The sequence below is a fragment of the Artemia sp. Qi Xiang Cuo genome, chromosome 16 (assembly GCF_049724085.1).
Source record: "Artemia sp. Qi Xiang Cuo chromosome 16, ASM4972408v1, whole genome shotgun sequence".
NCBI classification, from domain to species: domain Eukaryota; kingdom Metazoa; phylum Arthropoda; class Branchiopoda; order Anostraca; family Artemiidae; genus Artemia; species Artemia sp. Qi Xiang Cuo.
Window position 1 is genome coordinate 35,570,570 of NC_142809.1, and position 25,319 is coordinate 35,595,888.

At 32.2% G+C, this 25,319-nt stretch overlaps 1 protein-coding gene across 1 annotated transcript; it reads right to left on the reverse strand.

Moving 5' to 3' along the window:
* Positions 1-821: 821 nt before the first annotated feature.
* On the reverse strand, positions 822-19,307 carry LOC148942840 (intermembrane lipid transfer protein Vps13D-like). Its single transcript, XM_089102529.1, has 3 exons — positions 19,181-19,307; positions 11,041-11,234; positions 822-1,052 (listed from the first exon to the last, which is right to left on the reverse strand). Exons 1-3 carry the CDS (start codon positions 19,275-19,277, stop codon positions 846-848), a joined length of 498 nt encoding a protein of 165 aa, XP_088958655.1. The 5' UTR covers positions 19,278-19,307; the 3' UTR covers positions 822-845.
* Positions 19,308-25,319: the final 6,012 nt, after the last annotated feature.

Here is a 25,319-nt window from a genome sequence, read left to right on the forward strand (position 1 = left end):
TTTTTTTAAAATAAGGTAAATTTTCTCAGGCTCGGAACTTTTGATGGGTAAGACTAAACTTGATGAAATTTATACATTTAAAATCAGCATTAAAATACAATTCTTTTGATATATCTATTGGTACCATAATTCCGATTTTTAGAGTTTCGATTACTATTGAGCCGGGTCGCTCCTTACAAGTTCGCTACCACGAACTGTGTGATTGTTCATGTCTGTGCCCTTTGTAAAATCTTTCACAAAAACAAGGAATCCTGTAAATTAACAGAAGGACAAATCAGGAATTAGAATCGTGGTTTATGAATCAAGGCTTTTCAAAGGACTGGAATTAGGTAAATTTCGTAATATTCATAATTATCAGAACAGATATAGTCATAATGTTTACTATAATCATTCTAATAGTAAATAAGATCGTCTTAAGAACAATAACATTGGTTACAAAGAAGAAATGGTGGCAGGAACTAATGTGCTTTGACGAGGCAGGAACAAACGTCTCTAAATTGTGGTTTTTACCTAGAGTATCCCTCACAGATGTGATGTACTCAAGAGTCTTCTTTCTAAGTGGTTGATGTGTGCAACCTACATAAAACCTCATCACAAGAATATATAACGAATACAAACACCACTATTTAGACACTTTGGTAATAAATATTTTCGGGGTGGCAAACTGTCAAAAAAACGTTTGCTCTATCATCTTAAATCATAGAATACAATTTATGACAGAAAAAAATATATTCTTTAATTCCAATAAATTTAATTACTTCTAGTATAAACACCAATACATTTGTAATATACAATGCATTTGTTCATAAACATTCATAGAAATAGGAATTAACTATTAGGTTTTCTTATTTTATGTAAAAAAAAAATGTTTTCATTTTAATCATTTCTAAAATTATCTGTAAGTTTTCAATGATGTCAGTGATAAAATTGGTGATAACATCAAAGCTTGATGAGTACCGTGAGGTTTGAACATCACTATCTGATTGTCCTAGTTTGTCCAACTCAGCAAACTTGTGCTCTAAAAGAAATGCTTCTTCTGCTTCAGGGTCAAACTGCAAAAAGCATTCACCATGTCATGAGAAAAGAAAAAGACACAGATTTAAACCCTTAACAAGTGTGTATAGGGGTGGGTGATCATATACACAATGAGAATTATTAAAATTTAAGGTTTTTTTTACCCTAAAGCTCACCTAGTTTAATCTAAATTAAGCTCCAATAAATCTTAGCAATTTTTAAAAGAGCTCTTTGCTGAAGAAGAGGACTTATCAAGCTCATACTCTTAACTGTTTCCACTAAACTCCCTCGCAACAATTTCTCTTGGTCCGTTGAATTGTGTAGCTAATGAAGGACGTGAACTGAGTCACTAGGAAATTGCGCAGCTAACATCTAGGTTGCATAGGTATGTCGGAGAAAAGTCAGGAGGACAATTGAAAAATTCGAAGGTATCAGTAAACTAATGGAGTTTTAGTTTTCAGTAATACGCAGTTTTTACAAGCAAATACAAAGCTGATGTATGGACCCCACAATTCTGTTATTGTAGCAAAGAGGTCAAGGTTTGTGGGCACTAAGATAATTTGAATAATATCTGTTTAATGGGGGTTGGACTTAAAGCATCACAATATTTGAGCAGCAGGAGGTATAACCCAACGTAGATTTGCCATCCCATTAGCTATATATCTCAAAGCCAAATAGATGATTTGTCACAAATGGTTCATGTCAATAATCTTTTCATCACAAATAGATGTGATGATGAGTCGAAAAGAGGCCTGAATGTTATTTGTGCTTTGCTGAAAGCTAGATGAAAAGACACTCAGCTCTTTGGGAGTTTGGGAGGTAACAAAATCATACTTTTTTGTGGTAGTTTATGTATGTTTTAAGTTTGGCTTCATTATTCATGTTCATTGCACAGTGGGAACAACACTTTCTTCTTTGTCCATGCCACCAATTTTGGTTTATTACAAGATCAAGCCTCTAAGGTTTTATAGTAAGTGCAAATCTCTGGCCATATAGATTAATATGACATTAGATTTCGAAAAGCTAGGTATAATTCTTGCCATAGTTAAGAGTGCTTCTATCTGTTATGAGTTTGTCATTTCATTTGAAGTCTAGGGCTGAGGCAAAGGATTAGAATCACATATGCCCCTTAAACTTCCATTTTTTCTAGTTTGAATTAAAAAATCTAAATTATTGCTCAGACACGATAACAATAACGAACATGGTCATGCTGATCAGCAGCAGTTCTTGTCATCATAAAATACAAAGCAGTAAACATATAAATATCACAGCCATAATAATCGACATACAACTTTGAATGTTGATTAAAAATAGCACAGAGTCAAACTAAAACCTAACACATTGAAATATCCAGTTGTTAAAGAAAAAAAACCATAAAAAACACAACAAATAAAAAGAATAATGAAGTAAAGCAAATAAATATGTACAACTATTGAAGAGTGAATCAAGTACTAAAAATCTTGACAAGCGAGGTACTGCATATGCCATGCTGGTACCGGCTGAATTTTTGGTACTGGTTGAACCACTTGTTGCAGGAGCCGTTGGGGCGAAGGGAGATACTCAGGGGGGAGGATTTCACAAAGTCATGAATTTGCCAAAATACCGACACCAAATTTACAACACAATTCATTATGGCATGTCAAAAAAGTTGTAAGGGAAAACTGTTTTTGAAAAGGGAGCAATAAGGGGCTTTGGGAGATTGAGACAATTCCAGAAGAGCTCGGTCCACCAGACACCATAAATAGTTTTGCAGTTTACATGATAGCTTTAGCAATTCTGAACTGGGAACTAAAATAAAATAAAATTTATTTTGAAATTTTCTTTTTTTGATATGGAACCGTAGCACAAAGACATGGAATGTGCACTTTAGGATTTAAGCCAAAAAAAGCTTGGAGAATGGGAATTTCAGAAGCATATACCTGTTCTCCAACTTCAGGAACAAAGTTCTCAGATCTACTTGAAACTTATAGGGCAAGTCCTTTGGGTTAAAAAACAGAGAGGGCAAAACTCATAGGCATGCACAACTTCTAAGTAAATTCAACAGACAAAATATAATACTTTTAAACAAAATTTAAATTATGCTATTAAATTGGTGGTTGGTTTAAGGAATAGCACACCCATTATTAAATATAATATACCTAATTTTATATATATTAGTATAATATGTGTTTTTTTTTTTTTTTTTGTACATTTAGTTAATACAATACAATGGGATTTTTCTAATTTTTTTTTTTTTTTTTAACACTGGAATCATGTTAAACTACATAAATTAATTAAGTACCTACAAAATTAAAATATTCTTTAAATTAATTACTTTTACTTCATTAAAGGTATAGGCGGGTGTTGGCACCATGACTTAGTCACTGATGAATTACTCATCTTACTTAGTCATTACTGTTTTGGCATATAAACTTGATTGTCATTTTATAATTCATAATTTATCTCTGTTATTTAACAATTAAAGAGCCTGCACAATTGCCAATAAAAAGCAACAAAATTTAAACATAATGAAAACAAAGCATATGAATACATATTATAGAAATATATAGTGTATATAGTTGTGCTTTTGTTTGTGCTGAGCACGATTATTTTCTGCCAATCTCGGAGACTTCAACTTTCAAAACCTAATGCAGATGCCATACGACAAAGACCGTGGTGGTTCTACATTAGAGACGTTTGGATAACAACAGATCCAGAGCCAAGCTGTGGAAGCACAGGCACTGGTGGAATAAATAAGACAAGTGGATTTTGTAAAGTTGCGGTTCAGTGGTATGTTTATAATTGTGGCCCAGCGTGGTGCTGGGTGGTCCCTTATCTTCCGGGGGGGGGTGTTGGGGTTCCAGCCCTTGATTCTTTTCTTTACAGATAAATGAGACATTTTTTCTGTTTGCCTATAAGATAATTTTCAATCATAAGCTGAACTCTCGTTGCTAAGCTAGATTCTTTTGCAATAAGTAAACTTTGAAGTTAAATCCTATTTTGGTCTTCCCGGTCTGGGCCATTGAAAGACAAAATTACACAAAAGTAGCCAGGGATTTGAAAGATTATTTAGAGGATTGGCCAGGGCCAAGCGAAGGTCTACCCCTATGCAAAGTTCGTCGCATAGAACCAGTGTGTTAGTAGTTAGTCGACTTTGAGACACCGTGTGGGGATTTATATATATTTTGTGCCCTTTTGGAAGATTAAAAGTAAGCTATTTCTTACAGCTGTGTAGACTATTTTTCCAGGAACCCAGAGAGGGTAGGAAAAGAGTTGCGAGACATCATCATTTATTATATCAACAAGGGGGTCTGTTTACCCTCCGAGGGCCCCCTTGGTCTAGAGTTTGACCATTTGATCACGTTATCATACAATGAAGCAGGATATACCGTAAATTGGGTATTAACATAATCTATATTTATAAAATGATAGCGGTAAGCGCGGGCATTCCATTGCAATATTTGGCTCCAGCATGACTTCCCCTCCAGTAAGTGGTGCAGCACCATTTTTGTACCAATATCTGGTGGCAGTTGTGGCTTACCACTAAACAATAAACTTCAGCCTATTTATCAGCTTTGGCATTTGAAATACATGAATTTAGGGTGAAAGTTGTAATTTGATCATTTAACTTATTTTGGAACATTGGCCAATTTCCTCTAGTGTTAATATATTTGGACATATGTGATAGAGTTTTAGTAGGTTCAGTTAGGGACCTATGGCAAAGTGGTCTGTACATAGACTATCAATTTTATCTATATAATTTTTATTCAAAATATTTAATGACACAATTTGTAGGTCATTTGTAGAGAAACTGTCACTTTTGGGGTTGAAATATTTATTCAGGTTTGAGGGGGTAGCAACAGCTAATGCATTATTAGTTGAAATCATACACTCAAGGAACTTACCAGCTTTATTTGCTGGTTTATTCCCCCACAAAAGGCTGTGGGCATTAAAGTATCCACAGATAATGATATTTTTCAATATATTAGAATTATTTATATAACTGAAAAAATCCATGGCATCTGTAGTTTGGCCATTAGGATTATAAAAGCTTATTATGTAAGTTTTTGTATTATTCAGTCAAACACTGATACCAATTGCATCAACATCATTTACAAAATCTGGATGGTTGATGCCATAGAATTTTATATTATTATTAATTATTAAGGCTACTCCACCTCCTTTTCTCTCTGATGATCTATCCTTTCTCAGGATAGTATATCCCAGCGACTTAATTTGTTGATTTTGGGTTAAAAGAATTTCCTGGAGGCAAGCAATATCAATGGAACTATTATTCATAAAAGATATTAGTTCATTTAACTTCTTTTCTGTAAGTGATCTTATGTTCCACTGGAGTATTGATATGTGTTATTTTATTGATTTATTTTTCATATGACTGTGTATCAATGTTCATCTTTGTTAATAGTAAAACAAGACCTTTTTTTTGCTTGAATGAGCATATGATTAGGGATGTATATTTTTGCCAATTCAGCTATGATTTTTATTTTCTGTAGTTCAATTCAATTCAATTCAAACTTTGTGTTTCCTCCGAATACGAAGAGTAAAAAAGAAATAAATAAAAATAAAAATTGGTGTATATTCATGGCCTGAACTGCATTACAGTTTAGAATAAATAAGCATATATTAGGTGTATGCATGTTTGGTTGTGCATCCAGTTTGTCAGTTACGAGGTTAATTCCTGGTAGTGTTTCTGGTATGTTTCTTCTTGGGAGGGGGGGGGGGCAGGAAGACCACATATCACGGGACAAGGAGGCTTGTTAGCTGGGGGATTCTGTCTGAGAGGGAGGTGAGCTAGGGGGCTTAGAGGAGTGTGTTTTGTGAGGGGTACTTGTTGCATTGGGAGTGTTTGACTTAGGAGTTTGGGTTGATTTTATTATGGGTTTTATTTGGTGTGGTAGGGCAGCATTTGCTACCATAGCCCCAAAAAGGTATGGAATGGCCTTCTCTGTTGCTATTTGAAGTGTTAGGGCTCTTTTCTTATATGCAGGGCAGAGTGATTTATGGGTAGATTCATGTGGGCCTTTACAATTGATACATATAGGCTGAGTGTTGTTGCAAGTTGTCAACTCTTAAGGATGGGAGCCTTTACAATTACTACAGGCTAGGAGAATTTCACTGCATTTGTTTGTTGTGTGTCCCAGTTTGAGACAATTCTGGCACTGGATAGGCTTTGGCTTGTACGCCTTTTGTGGTTTGATTTGCCTGAATAGGAATAACTTTTCTGATATAATAATTTTTTCCCTCAGGGTAAATAAGAAAGATCTATTTGTTTTTAGGCCATTAGAGTTAGGTTTACCCAGTTGGGTGACATCTTCAACAGGGATTGTGTTGCCAGTCCTATCTGAGAGCCCTTCTTTTAACTCCTGAATAGGTACATAGGAACATTGTACATTACTATTTTTGTTGGGGATTGTTGTGGGTTCCATTTAGATAAATTAATTGGGATATTCAGAAGAGATTTTAGATTAATTATTGTATCTGCTGCTTTTTGATATGGGACAGCTATTAGCAAAGATCCATCATGATGAATGTTAAGAGAGAACGTTGATTTTAAAAGTTTGAAAATTGCAACCCTTATTGTAGTAATCTTTGTTATCTCAAACAGGGTAATAGGAGAAATTTTGAGGTAAATTCCCAAGTTTTGGGGAGGAGAATCTTGGGCAGGGGGAGGGGAAATGCTTTTGATTAGGGAGATTTTTTTTCTTTTTTTGGCGCTCCTAGAGAGGACCTCTTGAAACCCAGTTTTGTCAATAGTGACATTAGCCCCAACACTAATCATTGTCCCATTCTCAGAATTTGAACTATCATGGGAACTTTGAGATAGAGAGCTTGACCATACCAGGATGAGGCCTAAATGTTTAAATTTCATTAGTATTTGGCATGGGATCCGGGGGACTTTTTTTAGGGGGAGTTCTTTGCATTGCCTATTGGAATAAGCTTTAATCTACACTAGAAAGAGATACCATTATGATACCAGACCATCTGCACTCTACTGTGGTGAAAGCTTGACCATCCACAAAGAAAACACCACTGTATGGCCCAGAGGAGGGTTTTGAGCACGATTGGTTTGGTTCACTGCTGATAAATCGAGAAAAATGATTTACACGAAATTTAATTCTAAATTTCATAAAATGTTGCTGCTGTGTGATGTAATTTCTTTTTTTTGTTCTTGTTGAACTCCACTTCTTTTTTATAGTGGGTAATAAATAAATTATATATATATATATATATATATATATATATATATATATATATATATATATATATATATATATATATATATATATATATATATATATATATATATATATATATATATATATATATATATATATATATATATATATATATATATATATATATATATATATATATATATATATATATATATATATATATATATATATATATATATATATATATATATATATATATATATATATACATATAATATATATATATATATATATATATATATATATATATATATGTATCCACGCCGGTGCTCAACTGTCAAAACTATGGACACCTAGCGTCAAAATGTGAAAACTCTAAAAGTTGCACTAGATGTGGCGAAGAAGGGCATGCTTAAAAAAAGGAGAATCCTTGCGAAAATCCTATTTGGTGCGCCCTTTACAAATCCGATAAGCACCCCTGTTATAGCATCCGTTGTCCCGAAGTCCTGAAAGCAATGAAGTAACCGCAATGACAAGAGCCGTCATTTTATCTCTTAAAGTAATGTCTTAGAATACGAACGGAAATCTGCCTGATAAGGTGCCAAATATAGAGCAATTAGCCAAGGATTATGACATAGTCTTCATACAAGAATACCTCTTAAGTAAGGATGGCTTGGATTGTATCAAGTTCTTTGACAAGCATCGGTTCTTTATTAGAGAAGCATAATCAAGCTGTAGAGGAAGGCCATCTTGAGGCATTGCTATTGTAATTAAAGATCACATCTCCGCCAAACTTGTCGAGCAGCAAGACAGTTTTATCGCAGTGGACGTCTATGGTATTGTTCTGATCTGTGTTTACCTTCCTACTAATTACAAGAATGATCGATCAGAGAGAAAATTCAACCTATCCTGCGAGAAACTTGCTAAATGTGTGTTGAGAATAAAGTAGTCGGGTCATGACTATTTAATTATTGGTGACTTAAACTGTGACCTTACTGACAAGAACACATATAGCTTTAGGAGTCTTACCAGTTGGCTTCAAGGTTGTGGATAAAGATAAAAACTTCAGTTATTGTCATAACAGTGGCTCTGTATCTAATCTCGACCATGTTGTTACATCATTCAATGTCCAGAACGAATCTGTGTCGGTACTAATGGGTGGTCCACTTAGCGATCACTTATCTATATCCTTGAGTTTCGCTTGCCCATTCTCTGAAGTAAAAAAAAGCGCAGCTCCAAAGCTCAAAGTTGTGCAAGATTGGAAGCTCGATGATGCTGCGATCCAACAGTATCAACAAGTGTGTAATAGCATTCTTGAAAAGATCAAAGTCCCTTTCCCGCTACTGATGTGCAACAGTGACATCCCGGACTAAGAGCAGAAACTTCTGTTGAACATTTACTCTGGCTCAATATGCCATGCCCTTTAGTGTGCCGAATCAGCAGCCATACCCTCTTGAAAAGTTCAAGTAAACACTGAAATTAGAGGATGGTCCACTAACCTAAATTTAACAGAAGCTCGCAAGACTGCAAAGTTCTGGTTTCGCCTATGGTGTGACAGTGGAAAGCCAAGATCTGGGCAAGTCTGGAAAGTGAAGAATCATACTAAACGTGCCTTTGCCAAAGCCTTGTCTAAGCATCGTAGAGACATAATTGACGAATACAGCAAGAAAAGCAAGTCCGATCCCGAACTTCTTTGGCGGAATTTAGTGAAGCCCAAAGAATCGACCTCTGAGGTCCCCCTTCCAACAAAAGAAGCCTGAAATACTTACTTCACCGATCAGTTCAAAAGTCCTGACCAAGCGCTACGGAATTCTTACCAGAGTGAGCTAGATGAAATGCTAAAACTGCCGAAAGAGAACATGGTAATTAATAGAAGTATAATACGTGAATGCCTGAAGCAGCTAAATAAGAAATTTTTGAGAGGCTTCGATAAAATTTGTGGCCAGCACTTACTCTATGGTAGTGAACAACTTCTTGAACATGTATCATTATTATTCCAAATTATCGTTACCAGAGGTATCAATCTGGAGATCTTTTGCATTGATGTAATAACACCCATTCTCAAACCAGGGAAGCCTCCCTCCCAGTGCTCTTCATATAGGCCCATTACTGTGTCGACTACACTATGTAAACTATTTGAGCTTCTTATTCATGACGATATTAGAAGCAAGAGCTTGGTTCCCCCACACCAGTCTGGGTTCCAGCAATTGCTTGGATGTAATCATGCCCTTTACTTGCTGGTGTCCATACTGACTGACGCTGAGAATGACAATGATTCTTTAGTTTTAGCAGCCCATGATCTTGCCTGTGCTTTCGATTCATCTATCCATGAACATATTTTACTCTCTGCAGCAGAGAGAGGCATAGAAAATTCGGTCATCGGACTCCTTGATTCAATGTATAGCAATCTTTGTGTTAGGATAAAGTGTCCTGGTTGGGATTGTGATATGCTTTTAGAAATTGATATACCAGTGAATAAGGGTATTAGGCAAGGAGCAGTAAATTCACCAGATTTATTCAATAGTTCCGTAATTGAAGTGCAACATGAAGCCCCAACAACGTGTATTTTATGTGGGATTGATGTGTCGCTCATAGGTTACACCAACGACATTTCAAACATTAGTAGAACCCTGAATGGAATAAAGAGTTGTTTTAGTGCATTAAAGGTAGAATATGCTCGTGTCGGCCATACATTTAATTGATCAAAAACTGAATTGTTATTTTTCAATTATAAAGTGTCGACTGAGGACATATGCATTATGCTAGATGATACGGAAATCAAACCTGTTTCATCACTTACTTACCTTGGAGTCCCGATCGGTACGTCACTCAAGGCCACACGCATACTTATTATCGCTGATACCCTTAGAAAAGTTCGTTCTGTATATGGAAAGCTTGTCCTGAGCAAGGCGAGATTTAGTCGTGATATTTTAGCCCGATTGTATAATGCATTTGCTTTACCGAGTTTTCTCTACATCTCCCCGTTTTGAGTTGCTTCACACAGACAGAGAAGAAACAGTTCCGCACGATTTATTTTAAATATGCTAAGTATCTGCTTGGACTACCACCATGGTCCAACAACCGGTATTTGATCAGTAGATTTGGATTGATAGACCCTGCCTTGGCAGTTCCTGCCAGAGTAGCGAGTTTTCATAAAAAGTTCATGACTCTAGGTCATCCTTGGGTAACTCTTCAGGAAAAGACTTGAGTTGAATGTGTTATTTGAATGTCGATGTTGAGGGCCCATTTCATTGTATATATTCGTGTTAAACCGTACTTTTTTGTTTGTCTTTTTTCTTTTTTTTTGCATTTTGTTCACTTTTTTATACTCTGCCGCCCATTGTATCTTTTACAGTTTTGGCAGGTAATAAATCTATATTATTGTATTATTGTATTATATTATTATATATATATATATATATATATATATATATATATATATATATATATATATATATATATATATATATATATATATATATATATATATATATATATATTTATATATATATATATATATATATTTATATATATATATATATATATATATATCCAAATTATAATACAATAATACCTATAAATAATGCTACATTGCATAATATTATCTAAAATTGCAGCTTGGAGCAATCTAAGGATTTCTCCGGGTAGAGATCCACAGTTGACAATTTGAATTGAATTCAGGATTCTATTAACTTTAAAAATTAATTCACAAGAACAATAGGTGCACGCAAGTCTGATCCTTTGAACAGGAGGGGGGAAGAGCATTTTAGGCCATAATTTGATCAACTGTATACCTTTTCTCCATAAAGCTATGTCTGGTACAATTAGACAAAAAGATGAATTAACCTACATCATCTGATAGCACAGGTCCAAGAACAACAACAATATCCTCAAAAGACAGGATCCAAGGCTCACTTCCAAACCTGGTAACTTTAGGGATTTTAATATTTAGCTTTCCAAGAAATCCATTTGTGATTGCCAGGGGCAGACCCAAATGTTCCAAGTTTGTCTTCTTCAAAGGTAAATTTTCGACACTTATGTTTCCTTGAAAGAATGCAAACTAATTAGTTTTTTATGCTTTTATGTTTTCCAGTTTTAAAAGATTTCAGCTCAAAAGTTTTGAAATGGCTATAAACCTCTTTTACTTCACAGAATTCAAAAACTGCAAATAAACACTAAACTTGGGAGAGTCAAAAGAAGGCTAAACTTGATTGAAAAACAATAGGCCTATTGTACATTCAACTAACGAAAAAGTCATCACAACTGAAAATACCACTACAGAGAATGAAAAATTACTAAATCTATGTATAGTTTGACACACCTAAGAACACCAATCTGCTCTGCATGTGCTTATATGATATGTGCTTGATAACTTTATTAAGATAAGAGGCCCACAACCAGCATGCTACCTTTTCGTCAGCACTCTCACTGATATACTACCTAGCACCAGGATGCAAAACTTTTTACATTTCTAAGCAAAATCGTACATTAGTTTTGTGGGTACTGGCAGACAATTTTGTATTTTTGTATGATTAGAAATTAGGTGGTAATATTGTTTATACAGACAATGTAGATGTTCAAATCCCCTTTGTAAGCAATTTACACCAATTTATACTTGAATTGTAATAGACTAAGTCACACTATATTTATTTGAATCCAGAGTCATGTTTTTACTTCTTAGTATACAGGTACTTTTCAAAATCCAGTGAACAGATATGGTTAGTTATTCTTAATTAATGAAATCAATTTGTTTCCATTTTTTTAGCATATTATGGGTATAAAAAAAAGTTTTACAGTTTGATTTTTTTTTTTTAGTAGCAGAACATCCAACTACTTAAATCAATTTCTGCAAGAATCTTACCAAATCTGAAATATAAATTACTTATGTTGCTCCCTCCTTTACAACCCATCATCACATCACAGATGCTTTGGCAGCATAGATATGGAAAGTCATTTCTGAAAGTTTTATCTACATTGCATAAGGTAGTTAAAAGCTCATAAAAATTCAGTATCCTGGATGAGGAAAGCCATGGATGCATGGACCTGAAAAATACTTTCTCATGCCCTAATTTGGGCTATAGATCCACTACTGAAATCACTATTTACCTACATTGGTACCAATGGGAGGAGGGTTTTCCTACTAATTTTGTTTTAGACCCCCTAACTTTTGGAAAATAACTTTTTTGATTTTCTCATTGAAAAATACCCTTTTTGGTTTTCCATTGAAAATTTGAAACAAAATTGCCCTCCTCCCCCATTGCTTTGCCTTTAGCTTTTTCAAGAATTAGGCAACACTATTTATCTAGTTTAACAACTTTCTAATATAGCAAAAAATATCAGATCTAGAACTTTGCTCATTCAGAGTCTGCAAATATTTGTTTTAAACTTTATGAAGAGGAAGGAATAAACAAAAATGGAAATTAATTTTTCTCATTAAGAATTTGCCCCAGAAGCAATTATGGGATTTAGAAAGAATATAGCCTTAAAAAAGGCATCAAGTATTGTGTTCAACATCTTCCTATATATCAGTATGTAGCTTATATATTTGCCCCTAATTGTACTGCCTAACCTTTTCTGTTAATTTATTACTAGACCTTTGCATTACAGAACAATATCACATTAACATGGTGCTCATTGACATCCTATTGTACTAGTTTGTATTTTGTTACTGGCAAAGCTTACTTCTACTTTCTACTTTTTTATATAGCTGAATGAAATTTGTTGGTGGCATTCTTTTTATTTTTAAAGGGACACCATCAGATGGCTTATAGAAAATAGTAAAGTTTATGCATAAAAAAACCTTAGCCAAATTTTATGTATGGAAAAGCTTTTCTTGACAATGAAATGCCTAATATAACTGAGATCACATTTATAAAATGTTTAGATTAGCCAACTAGTCAGCTATCAATAGAGTAATATATACACTGCATAACTAGCAAACTAGTTGGCTATTTAGATTCCACTTATATTAAACTTGAGTTTAAATTAGCCAACTAGTCAGCAATCAATAGAGTTCCATATAAACTATATAAAAAGCTAACTAGGAGGCTATTAAGATTCTGGATATATGTAAACTTGAGTTTAAATCAGCCAAATAGTCAGCTCTCAATAGAATTCTATATACACAATAAGATTAGCGAACTAGCCTAGCTGGCTATTAAGATCCTACTTATACATAAACTTGAGTTTAAATTAGCCAACTAGTTAACTATCAATAGAGGAAAACCATTGAATTAGCTAACACATATAGGCTACAATAGAATTAGTCAACTAATAATTGAGTGGCTATTAAGGTATCAGTTATATAAATTTATTGAAGCTTGAAATAGACAAAACAGAGTTTAAATATAATTTAGAATTAGCCAACTAGTTGTTCTTTGTGTTTTTGGATACTCTGCCAATTTATTATATTTCTGGGGCTGTTGACTAACAATTCTATTTCTGTTTATAACCTACTAACAAAAACTACTAGATAACAATTAGATTATGGCTAAAATCTATAATCATGATTTTAAAAGAGCTTTAGTTAAAACCCAAGCTTGGAAGAAATTTTTATGGATTGTTCGTGGTCAAAGACATCTAAGGCAGCAGAAAAATAATTGATGAACACCAAACATGCATTTTGTTTGCAAGAGCCTCAAGAAACAGTTATTTTGTTTTACTCAAACTACATTATTCTGTTTTATTTAATCTTCTACAAAATTTTTATGTATAGAGTAAAGGTGCCAATGATTTGACAGTTCTTGTACAAAAAAACAACACTTTTTCTACTCCAGCAGGCTTAATTTAAAGACTTTAGGTTTGAAAAGGGTTTCAATATGTAGGAAAAATACCTACAGATCTACCTGCTTGATTAGAAGTTTGAAATTTTATCAGAAAAGGGTTCAAAACTCCAATTTTCTGAAATTGGAGTGTTTTCACCTACAACTTTGACAGAACAAAAAGTTACCTGTTTTGACATAAGTCAGAACCCAATTTGACATATGACAAAATACTTTGGGAATACTTGTGGGCAGATCCTGGTGGATTTAACATGCCTATTCTTTTTACTTTATTTCTTTGTTTCTTCTATTTTAAATGGGTAAATGTATACATATACAACTATAGGGACAAAATTGGATTATTATATAGAGGTAATTTTGTGACCTAGGTCTCTATAATATAATGTGTGATATAGGTCTCTTTATAGATGCTATCTGGAATGGTCCAGTTCCTCTGAGCTTTAATGGCCCAGGAGAGATTTTTTGTTATTCACAGTAAAAATGTTGTCAACATTTGGTCATTTCAAAGTTAATCTAACAGTTTAATCGACTTTAAGAAAAATTTAGTTTTGACTATCCCTTGTCTGGAGAGTCTGGAATTCTTGAAATATGTATGTCCTGCTTAAGATCATTAGAAGTTTTTGACACCAAGGAGTTTAACATATTTCATTAGCATTATGGGTGGGATACAGTCTAAGAAAACAGGAGTGGATTTCAAGTAGTTTATTGTCATTATATTTTACTGAGTGGAATTTACTTTCATATGTAAGTTCTTAGCTTTATCCAAAACATGGGTAGGATTTTGATGGGGTTATTTTTGATAGTTGTATGACATACTTCAAGGATCAGCAGGTCATCCATATTATTAACACCATTGAGGGAATCTTACCAATCAATACTGCATATAAAAGTGGTCCTAACAGAGTTCCTTGAGGAATTCCATGCTAATTAGGAAGGGGTTCAGAGAGAATATTTTGTATTTTAAAGCTTGGGATCTATTTGAAAGAAAACGTATATAGAATTTAATAAGAGATGGTCTACTTCAAATTTATTCAGTGATAAATAAATTAGGGTGTTGTGATCAACCAAGTCAAATGTTTAAAATATAAATATAGAACAAGGTTAAGCAGTGGTTCCTTAGATGATGGAAAAATCCATCATCTAGCATCAAATCAGTAAAACTGATTTGATACTATGTCAATATATATGTGAAATAATATTCATGTGAAATATTATTTAAAATAATAATCACCAAAATCTCTTGTTGTTGTCGTTCTTGTCAGAGGACCCTTGAATTTTTACACCAATTGTTTCTCAGCTGCTTTACATGTTCAGTGAAGTTTTGACAGATTAACCGATATTTCAACAGGGGTTGTTGCTGTCTGTAAAAAATTTTGACGAGGTTACTACAAGATATTCTCAAACGAAATGAATTTCATAATAGATGCCATATCTACATTTGAATTTGGCTGAAGGAACATTTTGAATTGGTCTGGTATTCCACTACATCAGACAAGAATTTCCAACACTTGGAAAATAGTTATGTTAATATAATATTAGCTGCCATTTTAACTTAATTTTATCACAAAAAAGCCAATGTGGCTACATTTTAGAGAAGATCAAATGTATCTTAATGCATTGGTGCTGATCCCACCTTCTACAGCAAAAAAAAAATAACCAAGTTTGGCAATGGCAGTTTGAACACTACATAGCTAAAAAATTGTTGGGAGCTCATTTTGTGTTGAAAACAGGAAACTGATTGAATTGAATATTCTTTTCTTATCTGTGTGTATTGGATATAGTGTCTGCATTTTGCATTGTCAAAATACAACAATGGCTTCAAGAGATAGTATTCCAAGTCACAACTAAGCAGAGTTATCCTGTTTTGAAGGAAAATGTCAATGGTGGTTCCAAAATTACACTGTCAAATCATTGGTGCCTTTAACCTACCTTAGTGTCATGGACTTAAATTTTTTCAAAAACCTGAAACCCCTCAAAAATGACATAACAGGCAAACTGACATCATTTTTGAGGGGTTTATAGCTTTTTTAAAAAATTCTACAAATTTATTTTTAAAATAACATTTTACTATTAATATTAAGGAAAATAAAAATTACTGGTCCTGTATCAGCTACAAATACAAATTTTTCTCACTAGATGGTTTGTTTTTAAACATGTTTTAAAAATTTTGGCAACCTATGGACTATTTTAACTTTTGGGGCCCCATTAAGGGCTCAAAATGGAATTTCTCCAGGATGCAATTATATGACCATGATAGAGCATTAGAAAAGGCATCAAGTGATGTATTTACTTTTACCCAAGCTAAATTATGTTTTATACTACAATTTTACCACTAATTTAAACTTAAATTTAGGCTATATCTATGTGGGATCTTAATAGCCAACTATTTAGCTAATTCTATAGTATATATAGAACTCTATTACTAGCAGCTGACTAGTTGGCTAATTCAGACTGAAGTGTATATAGCCTAAGTGAGACCTAATAGCCAACTGGTTGACTAATTTAAACATCCTATAAATATACTGTCAGTCCTTATAGCCACCTATTTGGTAGAAAAAATGTCTATGTATTATTAGCTATGGAGTTAATCTGTACATATAATCTAAATTATTCTATACAAGCTATGCAGTGGATATCCATTTTTATATATTGACCTCTTAGAAATGCCAAAATACAACAAGTCCTCCTTTTTGGTAAAATTCAAGTGGGCCACATAACCTAGCTGAGATGAAAGTGAAAGTGTCATTTGATGCCCTTTTAAGAAATTAGGCAAACTACTTGACATGCATTTGGTGGTAAATTTCTAGTAGGCCACATAATTTAGCTAAGATGAAAGTGAAAAATCATTTGATGCCTTTTTTATGCTCTTTCATAATTCAAGAATGCTTCTGGGACTAGTTGCATCTTAAGCCATAAAAGGGCCCCAAAGGTATTTCATTTTTGTAACCACACAAAAAAGTTATCAACACTCAGTATTTGATTGAAAAGTGGTTAAAAACATATCACTAGTTTATAAACAAGTTGTTGAAGAGTAATATATTCCAAAAATACTTATTTATAGCAATTTAAATCACATTTATTAGGCAACTCAAATATAAACTGTTTTCTTACTGTTTCAAGTTCTTCAAATGCCATCAACAAAATTAGCACTGACCCCAAATAGCAATAACCCCAAACTGCTTAGAGAAGTTTCTTATCTGCCTAGTTGGATATACATCAGAAACACTAAGCTAAATTATTATCCACCTAGTTAGATATTCTTGCTCTGCCTAAGAGAAACAATTTATCTGGCCAGTTGGATATTGTCCAAAAACAATATAATGGAATTTACTTATCCTCCTAGTAGGATATATATCAGGAGCATTAAGACTTGGTATTACCTGCATAAGATAAATGAATTATCTGGCTAGTTGGATATTAACCCTAAACTGCTTAGAGAATCTTCTTACCTGCCTAGTTGGATACATCCAAAACACTAAGCTATGTTATTATCCAATTAGGTAGATAATCTGTATATTCCATAGACAGTCAAATATTCAGCTAGGTAGGTAAAGGTATAAGAGTCCTAAAAATGTTACTATCTGTCTAGCATGATATTTTATCTTGATACTAAGTGTAGTTGGATATTATTTTTACATTCTAAAGAATGTAATTTTCTAAGAATATCCATTGGGCAGGAGGAGTGGCATCCTCTAGCAGGAGGAGTGGAGCTGGAGGTAGAAACTTCAAGATAGGCTACCTTCCCAGGACATACTTTAGCCTATAGACTCATCCCTGAAAGATTCATTTTCCAGTATAAATTTAGAATTGGTATTGTTGACAAGGAAATCTTTCCTTGTCAAGCTTATTATCAAGTCTTTCCTCTAAAAATCCTTCTTTTTCCAGCTTAAAAGAAAAAAAATTATAATAAACCTCTATGTACACTATTTACTCTGGTACATGTTATTTATACCAATATTTTGTATTTTGCCAGTGTTTTATTAATATTCTGTACTAATAATTAAAAAAGTGGGTTTCCACCACTAATCAGTAAAAAAAAAAAAAAAAAAATAACAATGACTGAGATGAATGCTATCTATAGAACAACTTATTTGGCAATTTCAGAAGAATTATGCATTGCATCTTAGCATGAAGGTTTATTGTTAATTTTTAAGAGGAATTTTATTTAGAAAGATCTTTAGAGGAAAGACTTGGGTAAATTTCAACCAAATCATATTATTGACTTATGCATAAAGTGAATATACCACTCAATGCCTTTGGAAATGAATTTCAGCCCCCCCTCTATATATGCCAATTCAGGGTTAGGTTAGGGGTAAATTTCTACCAAATCATATTATTGATTGTGGACTAAAGTGAATACACAATTTGATGCCTTTTTTTTAATGCAGTTTAAAAATATAATACGCTTTTATATCAGAAATGAATTTCAGCCCCCCCCCCCTATATATGCCAATTCAGGGTTAGGTTAGGTATAGCCTATATATGGGGGGGGGGCTGAAATTCATTTCTGATAGAAATGCTTATTATATTTGTAATAACCATAAAAAAAGGCATCAAATCGTGTATTCACTTTAGTCCTAGGCTAACTCAATAATATGATTTGGTAGATATTTACCCCTAACCTAACCCTGAATTGGCATATATAGAGGGGGGCTGAAATTCATTTCCAATAGAAATGATTATTATATTTGTAATCAGCATAAAAAAAGGCATTGGATGGTGTATTCACTTTATTCCAAACTCAATAATATGATTTGGAAGAAATTTACCAAGACTTGATGATAAAGGTTTTCATCTTGGATAATATGTTAACTAGGATCATTATACATATTTTAAAGTAGGAATTGTTTTCTTAACATGTCTCCTTATCAGCAGTACCAATTCTAAATTTTTACCCATTTTCCTAATCTAAACCATTTTCAAGATAGCCAAAAGTAGCTGTAATTTTACCTTTGGTTGGGGGTGAAATTCATTTCCAACAAAAATGGTTCTTATATCTGGAAAGAGCATAAAAAAGACATCAAGTGGTATATTCATTTTACTTGTAAGTCAAAAATATGATTTGGTAAAAATTTACCGAAGAATATTCTTCACTGACACATTTTCGGATGATAATCCTGCCTCAACTACTTATCTTAAAAACATCAGGTTAAAGACAATTTTCTGGAAAGTGATTTATCATGGTCAGCAACATTGCTTTAGTTTTACCTTCAAAAAAGGAAAAGGATAGTTGTTCAGCACTCAGATTCTCAATGTATTTTCCAATATATTTGTTGAGAACCCAAGCCACAAGGCGTTTAATCATTATTCAATTAAAAATTCTAAACCAGTTCAGCCTTTGTCCTCAGATTCTTCTTTAAATGTAGGCTGCCGCATGCAAAGAACATTGAGCGTTTCCATTACAAAATATATAGCGAAATATCTATTGTTGTTGTATCTATTGTCATGTTGAAATATCTATTGTCATCTGTTAACATCATGGAAGGAATTCCAAGTCCAAGTACTAAACATCTGCTTCGTTGTGCAATAAACCTTTCAAAAAGAAGAGATACCTTCATACGTTTCAAAAGAATCAAATTTGATGGCTTGAATATTGAATATGACATCCCAGAAATAACTCTCAGACCTCCTCTGTCCCCCTGTACTGGAATTGAATATTTCCTCTAAAAGGATATTTGCAACAAAAACGACAATAGTTTTAAATGCATATTTTTTTAATGACAGTGGAAATAAAATAAAAATTATTTATTCAAAAATATTAATAAAGTCTTAATACTTAAGGCTTTCATCCTCTTTAAAAAAAAATCCTAGCTGAAACAAAACCTATGATTAAAATAAAGAAAACACAAACACACCATACAAAAAAACATTGCTAATTCAACCAGATTAGCAATGCAAAAAATTCATTTAATATTTGAAATATTAATTTAAATACTTTTTCCACAAAACAAGTTTTTCAAAAAAAAAGTAAAGGTCTTTACTTTTCTTTCACTTGTTTGTAGGAAAAATTTTCAATTAATAATTAAAATATTAAATGAATTTTTTTATTGATAGTCTGGTCGAATTTGCAATTTTTTTTTGTATTGTTTTGTATGTTTTCTTTTTTTTCCTCATAGGTTTTGTTTCAGGTAATATTTTTTTTGTTAGGGGAATGAAAACCTTAAATATTCAGACTTTATTATTATTTTTGTATAAAGAATCGTTTGTTTTATTTAGTACAAATTATGTTCCGGTCTTAAGAAGGCGTGGGTGTTATGAACCTTACTCATGTTAATTTCTTCTTGTTTTGAGTTTGAGTCCGCTGTTTATTGTAATTTTTGTTCGGTTTCGAGTTTTATTTATATATTTATATATATTTGTAGTAATTTTACGATAGGGAGATTGTTCGACTTTATTTCTAATCATTTTGGCTAAATAGAACTCTATACTTTCCATTAAAAACTTGTTTTGAAGAAAAAAGTTTTCAAATTAATTTCTTCTTGTTTTTTATTGACGCTTCCTTTTTCATGGAAAAAAATAATATTTTTTATATTTTCAGTTTTTTTCTGTAAGAATCCATATTTAGGGTTGATATTTGTATGCTGTAAAAACTATATAAAGTAATTACTTGGAAACGAAAGGAGAGAGAGCAGAATAAGGAAAAGTAATGAAAAAGTGTGTTGCCCCATTGTTGGCTGCGTGCCAATAGATTTTGACCCTTAATAAGGAAAATATAAGTTCTAATTTGTGATTCAGTGACTCCTTTCCAGTTTTCTGTAAAACATTTTTTCTATATGATTTGGTTAGAGTAATAAAAAAAATCAAATTCTTCATAGTAATGAATGGTAAATAAATAACAATCCTCATCAATAACAAAAGTGTAAGAGCCTAACTATTGATAACATTTAATAAAAAAATCATATTTTTTTGGTGATCCTAAATATATATTTTTTTTTATAGTAAAAAGTGCAGTTATTGGTACGCAGAAAAGTGTAATTATAGAAAACGCAAGAAAAAAAACTTAATAAGGGACAATTTCGGTAAATATATGCCGTCAACTTTTGCTTGCATTGCATGAGTACCCATGGGCTGATAAATGAAGTCACTATAATCAAAAAAAAATTCACCTTAATGGAATGCTGGGAATTTCTGTGTTTTCCCCTGAAACGAAATGCTTTTTTGTGTTCTACTGTATTATATTTTTTTTTTCCAGGAGTGATTGTATTTATCGAGTTGTAACTTTGAAAAAAATTTAATTTTTTACAGTTATGAAGAATAAAGGTGTCAAGTATATTGGTTTTTGGCAGTCAAAATCAAATTCTAAAATATTGAATTAAAATTTGTATTTGATTTTCTTAATCTTAGTTTTAATGTTTTACTTTAAACAAACTACTTTAACAATGTGTTTTGTTCTATAAACACTGAGTCTAAAGGCATTAAATATTTTGGTGTTTGATTACCAAATTCAAAACTGTCAATATTGTTAAAAAAATATCCGTTCAGCACTTCGGCGTTGCTCAACAGAACTGAATACTAGTAGTTTATATATTAGTTTTTGTAAGTACGCTATGGTTTTGTATATTTTTTGTAATTAATTACTATTCTCATTTTTATTTACTTTCACTTTAATTGACATACTTTTTCCATTGCCTTTCAAAAAAATTTTGTCTCTAACCTTTATTAAATTAAAAAGAAACAAGTTTTTTTAACTGAAAGTAAGGAGCAACAATAAAACTTAAAACACATAGAAATTATTACATATATGAGGGGTTTTACCCCCCTCCTCAACACCTCACTCTTCACGTTACAGTTTTTTGGCACTGTAAAAAAAAGTCACTTATTGTTCTAATTAAACGACCCTTGTGTTTCAGGAGTTTGTTTTAAGAAATTAGGACAAAATTTAAACTTTAGTGTGACAAACGACGTGTCGAAAAGGACGCAGCACCACCTCTTACTGTTTCAATTTACTATCTACCATTTCAATTTTGGATATTTACTATTTATTAATTCATTAATAAATAAATTAATAAATAGTAAAAATTAATAAATATCATTAATAATAAATAGTAAATAAATAGTAAATATGAAACTGGATGGAAACTGTACCCCTGCCTTTACCACTGCACTATAAAAGCTTGGAAACTAGTTTAAATTAGTCGAATTGTTGTTGCAATCATTTGTAATCAAAGAAAGCAATTAATTACCCAACAAAGTCTCACTGTTTTGATGCTGTGTGTATAAAAAAAAGATACTTTTAAAAGAGGTTCTTAAAAAAAAGTGGTTGTCTGTTCCATGATACACAATCGAGAAGTGAAGTTAGGTTAATCATCATGGAAAATACCAAAATATGATGAAAAATACCAAATAACAAACGTTTGTTAGAAGGATTTTTCTTCGGAACATTAACACGGATATGAGCAGCCCCCGCGGAAAATTCAAGTTCAACTTAGCCTCTTTAACTTTTCCGTAAATATCAAATATACACCCTTTTGACAAACTTTTATGCAAATAGTGTACTTTGATTTAGTTCAATTTTCAACGTAAAAGCCATTTACTTTGACATATCCTATTTGACAATAATGCAAGTTATGTTGGGATATTATTAAATTTGCTCTAAACATGAACACAAAAACTGGATTCAAAATGAGCCGAGCAAATAAATGTCCCCTCTTCCCCATTGACACCACTGATGACGATCGATGGTGTCAATTCACAAAAATTAAAGAGGCTTGGCAATATCCAGTGCCCCCCTGATATTTTTGTCTGATACGTTAAAACGTATTGCAATGCATTGAAACAAATTTTTGATGAGTTTTTTTTACCATTCTATACCCCCCCTCCAAAACAATATCCTAGACACGGCCCTGGGGAGGTGAAGAGTATCCTTCATAATCCAGGGAGGAAAAATTCGTTGATTTATTAATTTCTTTAACAACAATACGAAAATAATCAAGACCTTTTTCAATAAAAATGACACAAAAAGATTTTCTTGAATCTCGAAGGGGGAGTGCAGAAAAAATCTTGCGGGAAAATAACACCCCCCCCCTGCTATCAAAGCTATTGGTATTCATCCATGCTACTTGATAATAATACAACTTATATTGTGACTTATTAAATTTGCTCCAAAAGCTGACATGGACACAAAAGCTGAATTTTCAATCACCCAAGCAAAATACACAGAAGCAATACAGTAAGACTTCATCAGGTACATGATTACTTACTTTATTTTTATTAGTATTTATCCTATTATTCGTAATTACTTGATTAATTCTTTAATTCCATCTTGTTACTAACAATGAAGCCAAAACACTGTATTGAAGAATAGGTGGCCTTCAAGTGTAATTCCAGTTTTATAGTAGAATTTGAGTATAACAGTAGAATTTGAAGTAGAATTTATAGTAGAATTTGAGTATATGTCGACACAACCCCCCAGAGCCCAGAGATAGGTGTTGTAGGCTATACTCTGGGATTATATACGGTTCTTATTGAAGGGATACTTGTATAAACTTCAGAGAGCTTGATTGAAAATAGAAAGTTCTAATTCACTTTTAAAGAGTCAAAAGATACCGAAGCTTAATCTAATCCCCCCATGCCCTTTTTCCCCAAACCCATCCTATAAAAATTTTGAGATAGTAATTTTGTAAAAAAATAGTTTAAACATCAGATAATAAAAGCCCCGAGGTTGACACAAACCCATTTTTTCACTTTGATATTGTTACTTTGATCTCAGTTTTGATACTTTGATGAATACTTGATTTTTTTTTAAGTTTGATTTTGAAATAAGAAATTTTTAAAAACTTGAAATTTTTCGCTGTCAAAAACGAACAAAAATGAGTTAAAAAAATTTTCCGAAAAATAATTTCTTCAAAGAAAAGTAAAAGCCATTTTAAAATTAAGCTCAACAGATACAAATACATGATAAAATTCAAAATCAAAACGACCAGAAATTACTATTAAAGAATAAATGAAACCCAAAACGAACAGAAATTAAATAAACAATCATAGCAAAAACATACAACAAGTAATAATATAAATGAATAAATAGATCTTAAAGCGAGTAATCCTTAGCTTGAATATGACTATCAAGCTTAAAACGAAATAAAATATTTTCCTATTTTGAACTGATGAGCTTTCAGCAATTAATATCATTATTCATCAAATATTCAGTTTAATTTATTAGCTCTTTTTAAACTTGTTAAAGACGAATATAATTTCCCAACAAACAAGTGTTTGGATACTGCCTCCTTTCCTGACTGTAAATAAAAACCAAAAGCCTACTGCGTCATTGGCGCTTAACTGAAAACGGATTATATTACAAATATTTCTTTTCCAGTCTTTTCCAGTCTTTTTCTTTTACAGTACTGAAAATGAAATACAATTACAGTGAAACAAATTGTCGAACTGATGGATCTTTCAACAATTAATATCATTATACATCAAATATTCTATTTGATGTTGTTTATACTTTCCAAGACTGTTCACGACGCATTTATTTTTTAGTAAAGCGCCAATGACACAGTAGGTTTTTGACATTTACAATGAGAGAAGGAGGTTATACCCAAACTCTTGTTTGTGGTGATTTTTTTTCGTTTCAAGCTTGATTTGCAAATTCAATTTCAGGTTCACTTGTTTTAAGATTTATTTATTAATTTACATGAATATGTATTGTATGTTTGTTTGCATTGATTGTTGATCTATTTTCTGTTTTTTTTTAAGTTTCATCTATACCTTAATCCATTTTTTTCGTTTTAAGCTTGATATTCAAGTTCAATCAAAGCATTACTAACTTTAAGATCTATTTATTCATTTATTTTATTACTTTTTTTATGTCATTCATCTATCCATTCATTTATATTATTACTTGTTGTATATTTTTGTAACGGAATCAAATTTCAAAACCTCAAATCTTCCAAATTAAAGTTACCTATGTAAAATAAAATCACCCAAAATATGAGCCTGAAAATTCAAGTAACCCACGGATCGAGTAAGTTTTTAAGTTTGATTTTGAAATAAGAAATTTTTAAAAACTTGAAATTTTTCGCTGTCAAAAACGAACAAAAATGAGTTAAAAAAAGTTTCCGAAAAATAAGTTCTTCAAAGAAAAGTAAAAGCCATTTTAAAATTAAGCTCAAAAGATACAAATACCTGTTAAAATTCAAAATCAAAACGACCAGAAATTACTATTAAAGAATAAATGAAACCCAAAACGAACAGAAATTAAATAAACAATCGTAGCAAAAACATACAACAAGTAATAATATAAATGAATAAATAGATCTTAAAGCGAGTAATCCTTAGCTTGAATATGACTATCAAGCTTAAAACGAAATAAAATATTTTCCTATTTTGAACTGATGAGCTTTCAGCA

Excerpts from the sequence above, each read along its gene's own strand:
- LOC148942840 (XM_089102529.1), bottom strand. The coding sequence starts at position 19,277 with ATGATTAAACGCCTTGTGGCTTGGGTTCTCAACAAATATATTGGAAAA. Across the intron at positions 11,235-19,180 it reads ATCCTTTTCCTTTTTTGAAG|GAAACATAAGTGTCGAAAAT; the intron begins GTAAAACTAAAG and ends CATTCTTTCAAG. Across the intron at positions 1,053-11,040 it reads GACCTGTGCTATCAGATGAT|TTTGACCCTGAAGCAGAAGA; the intron begins GTAGGTTAATTC and ends TGCTTTTTGCAG.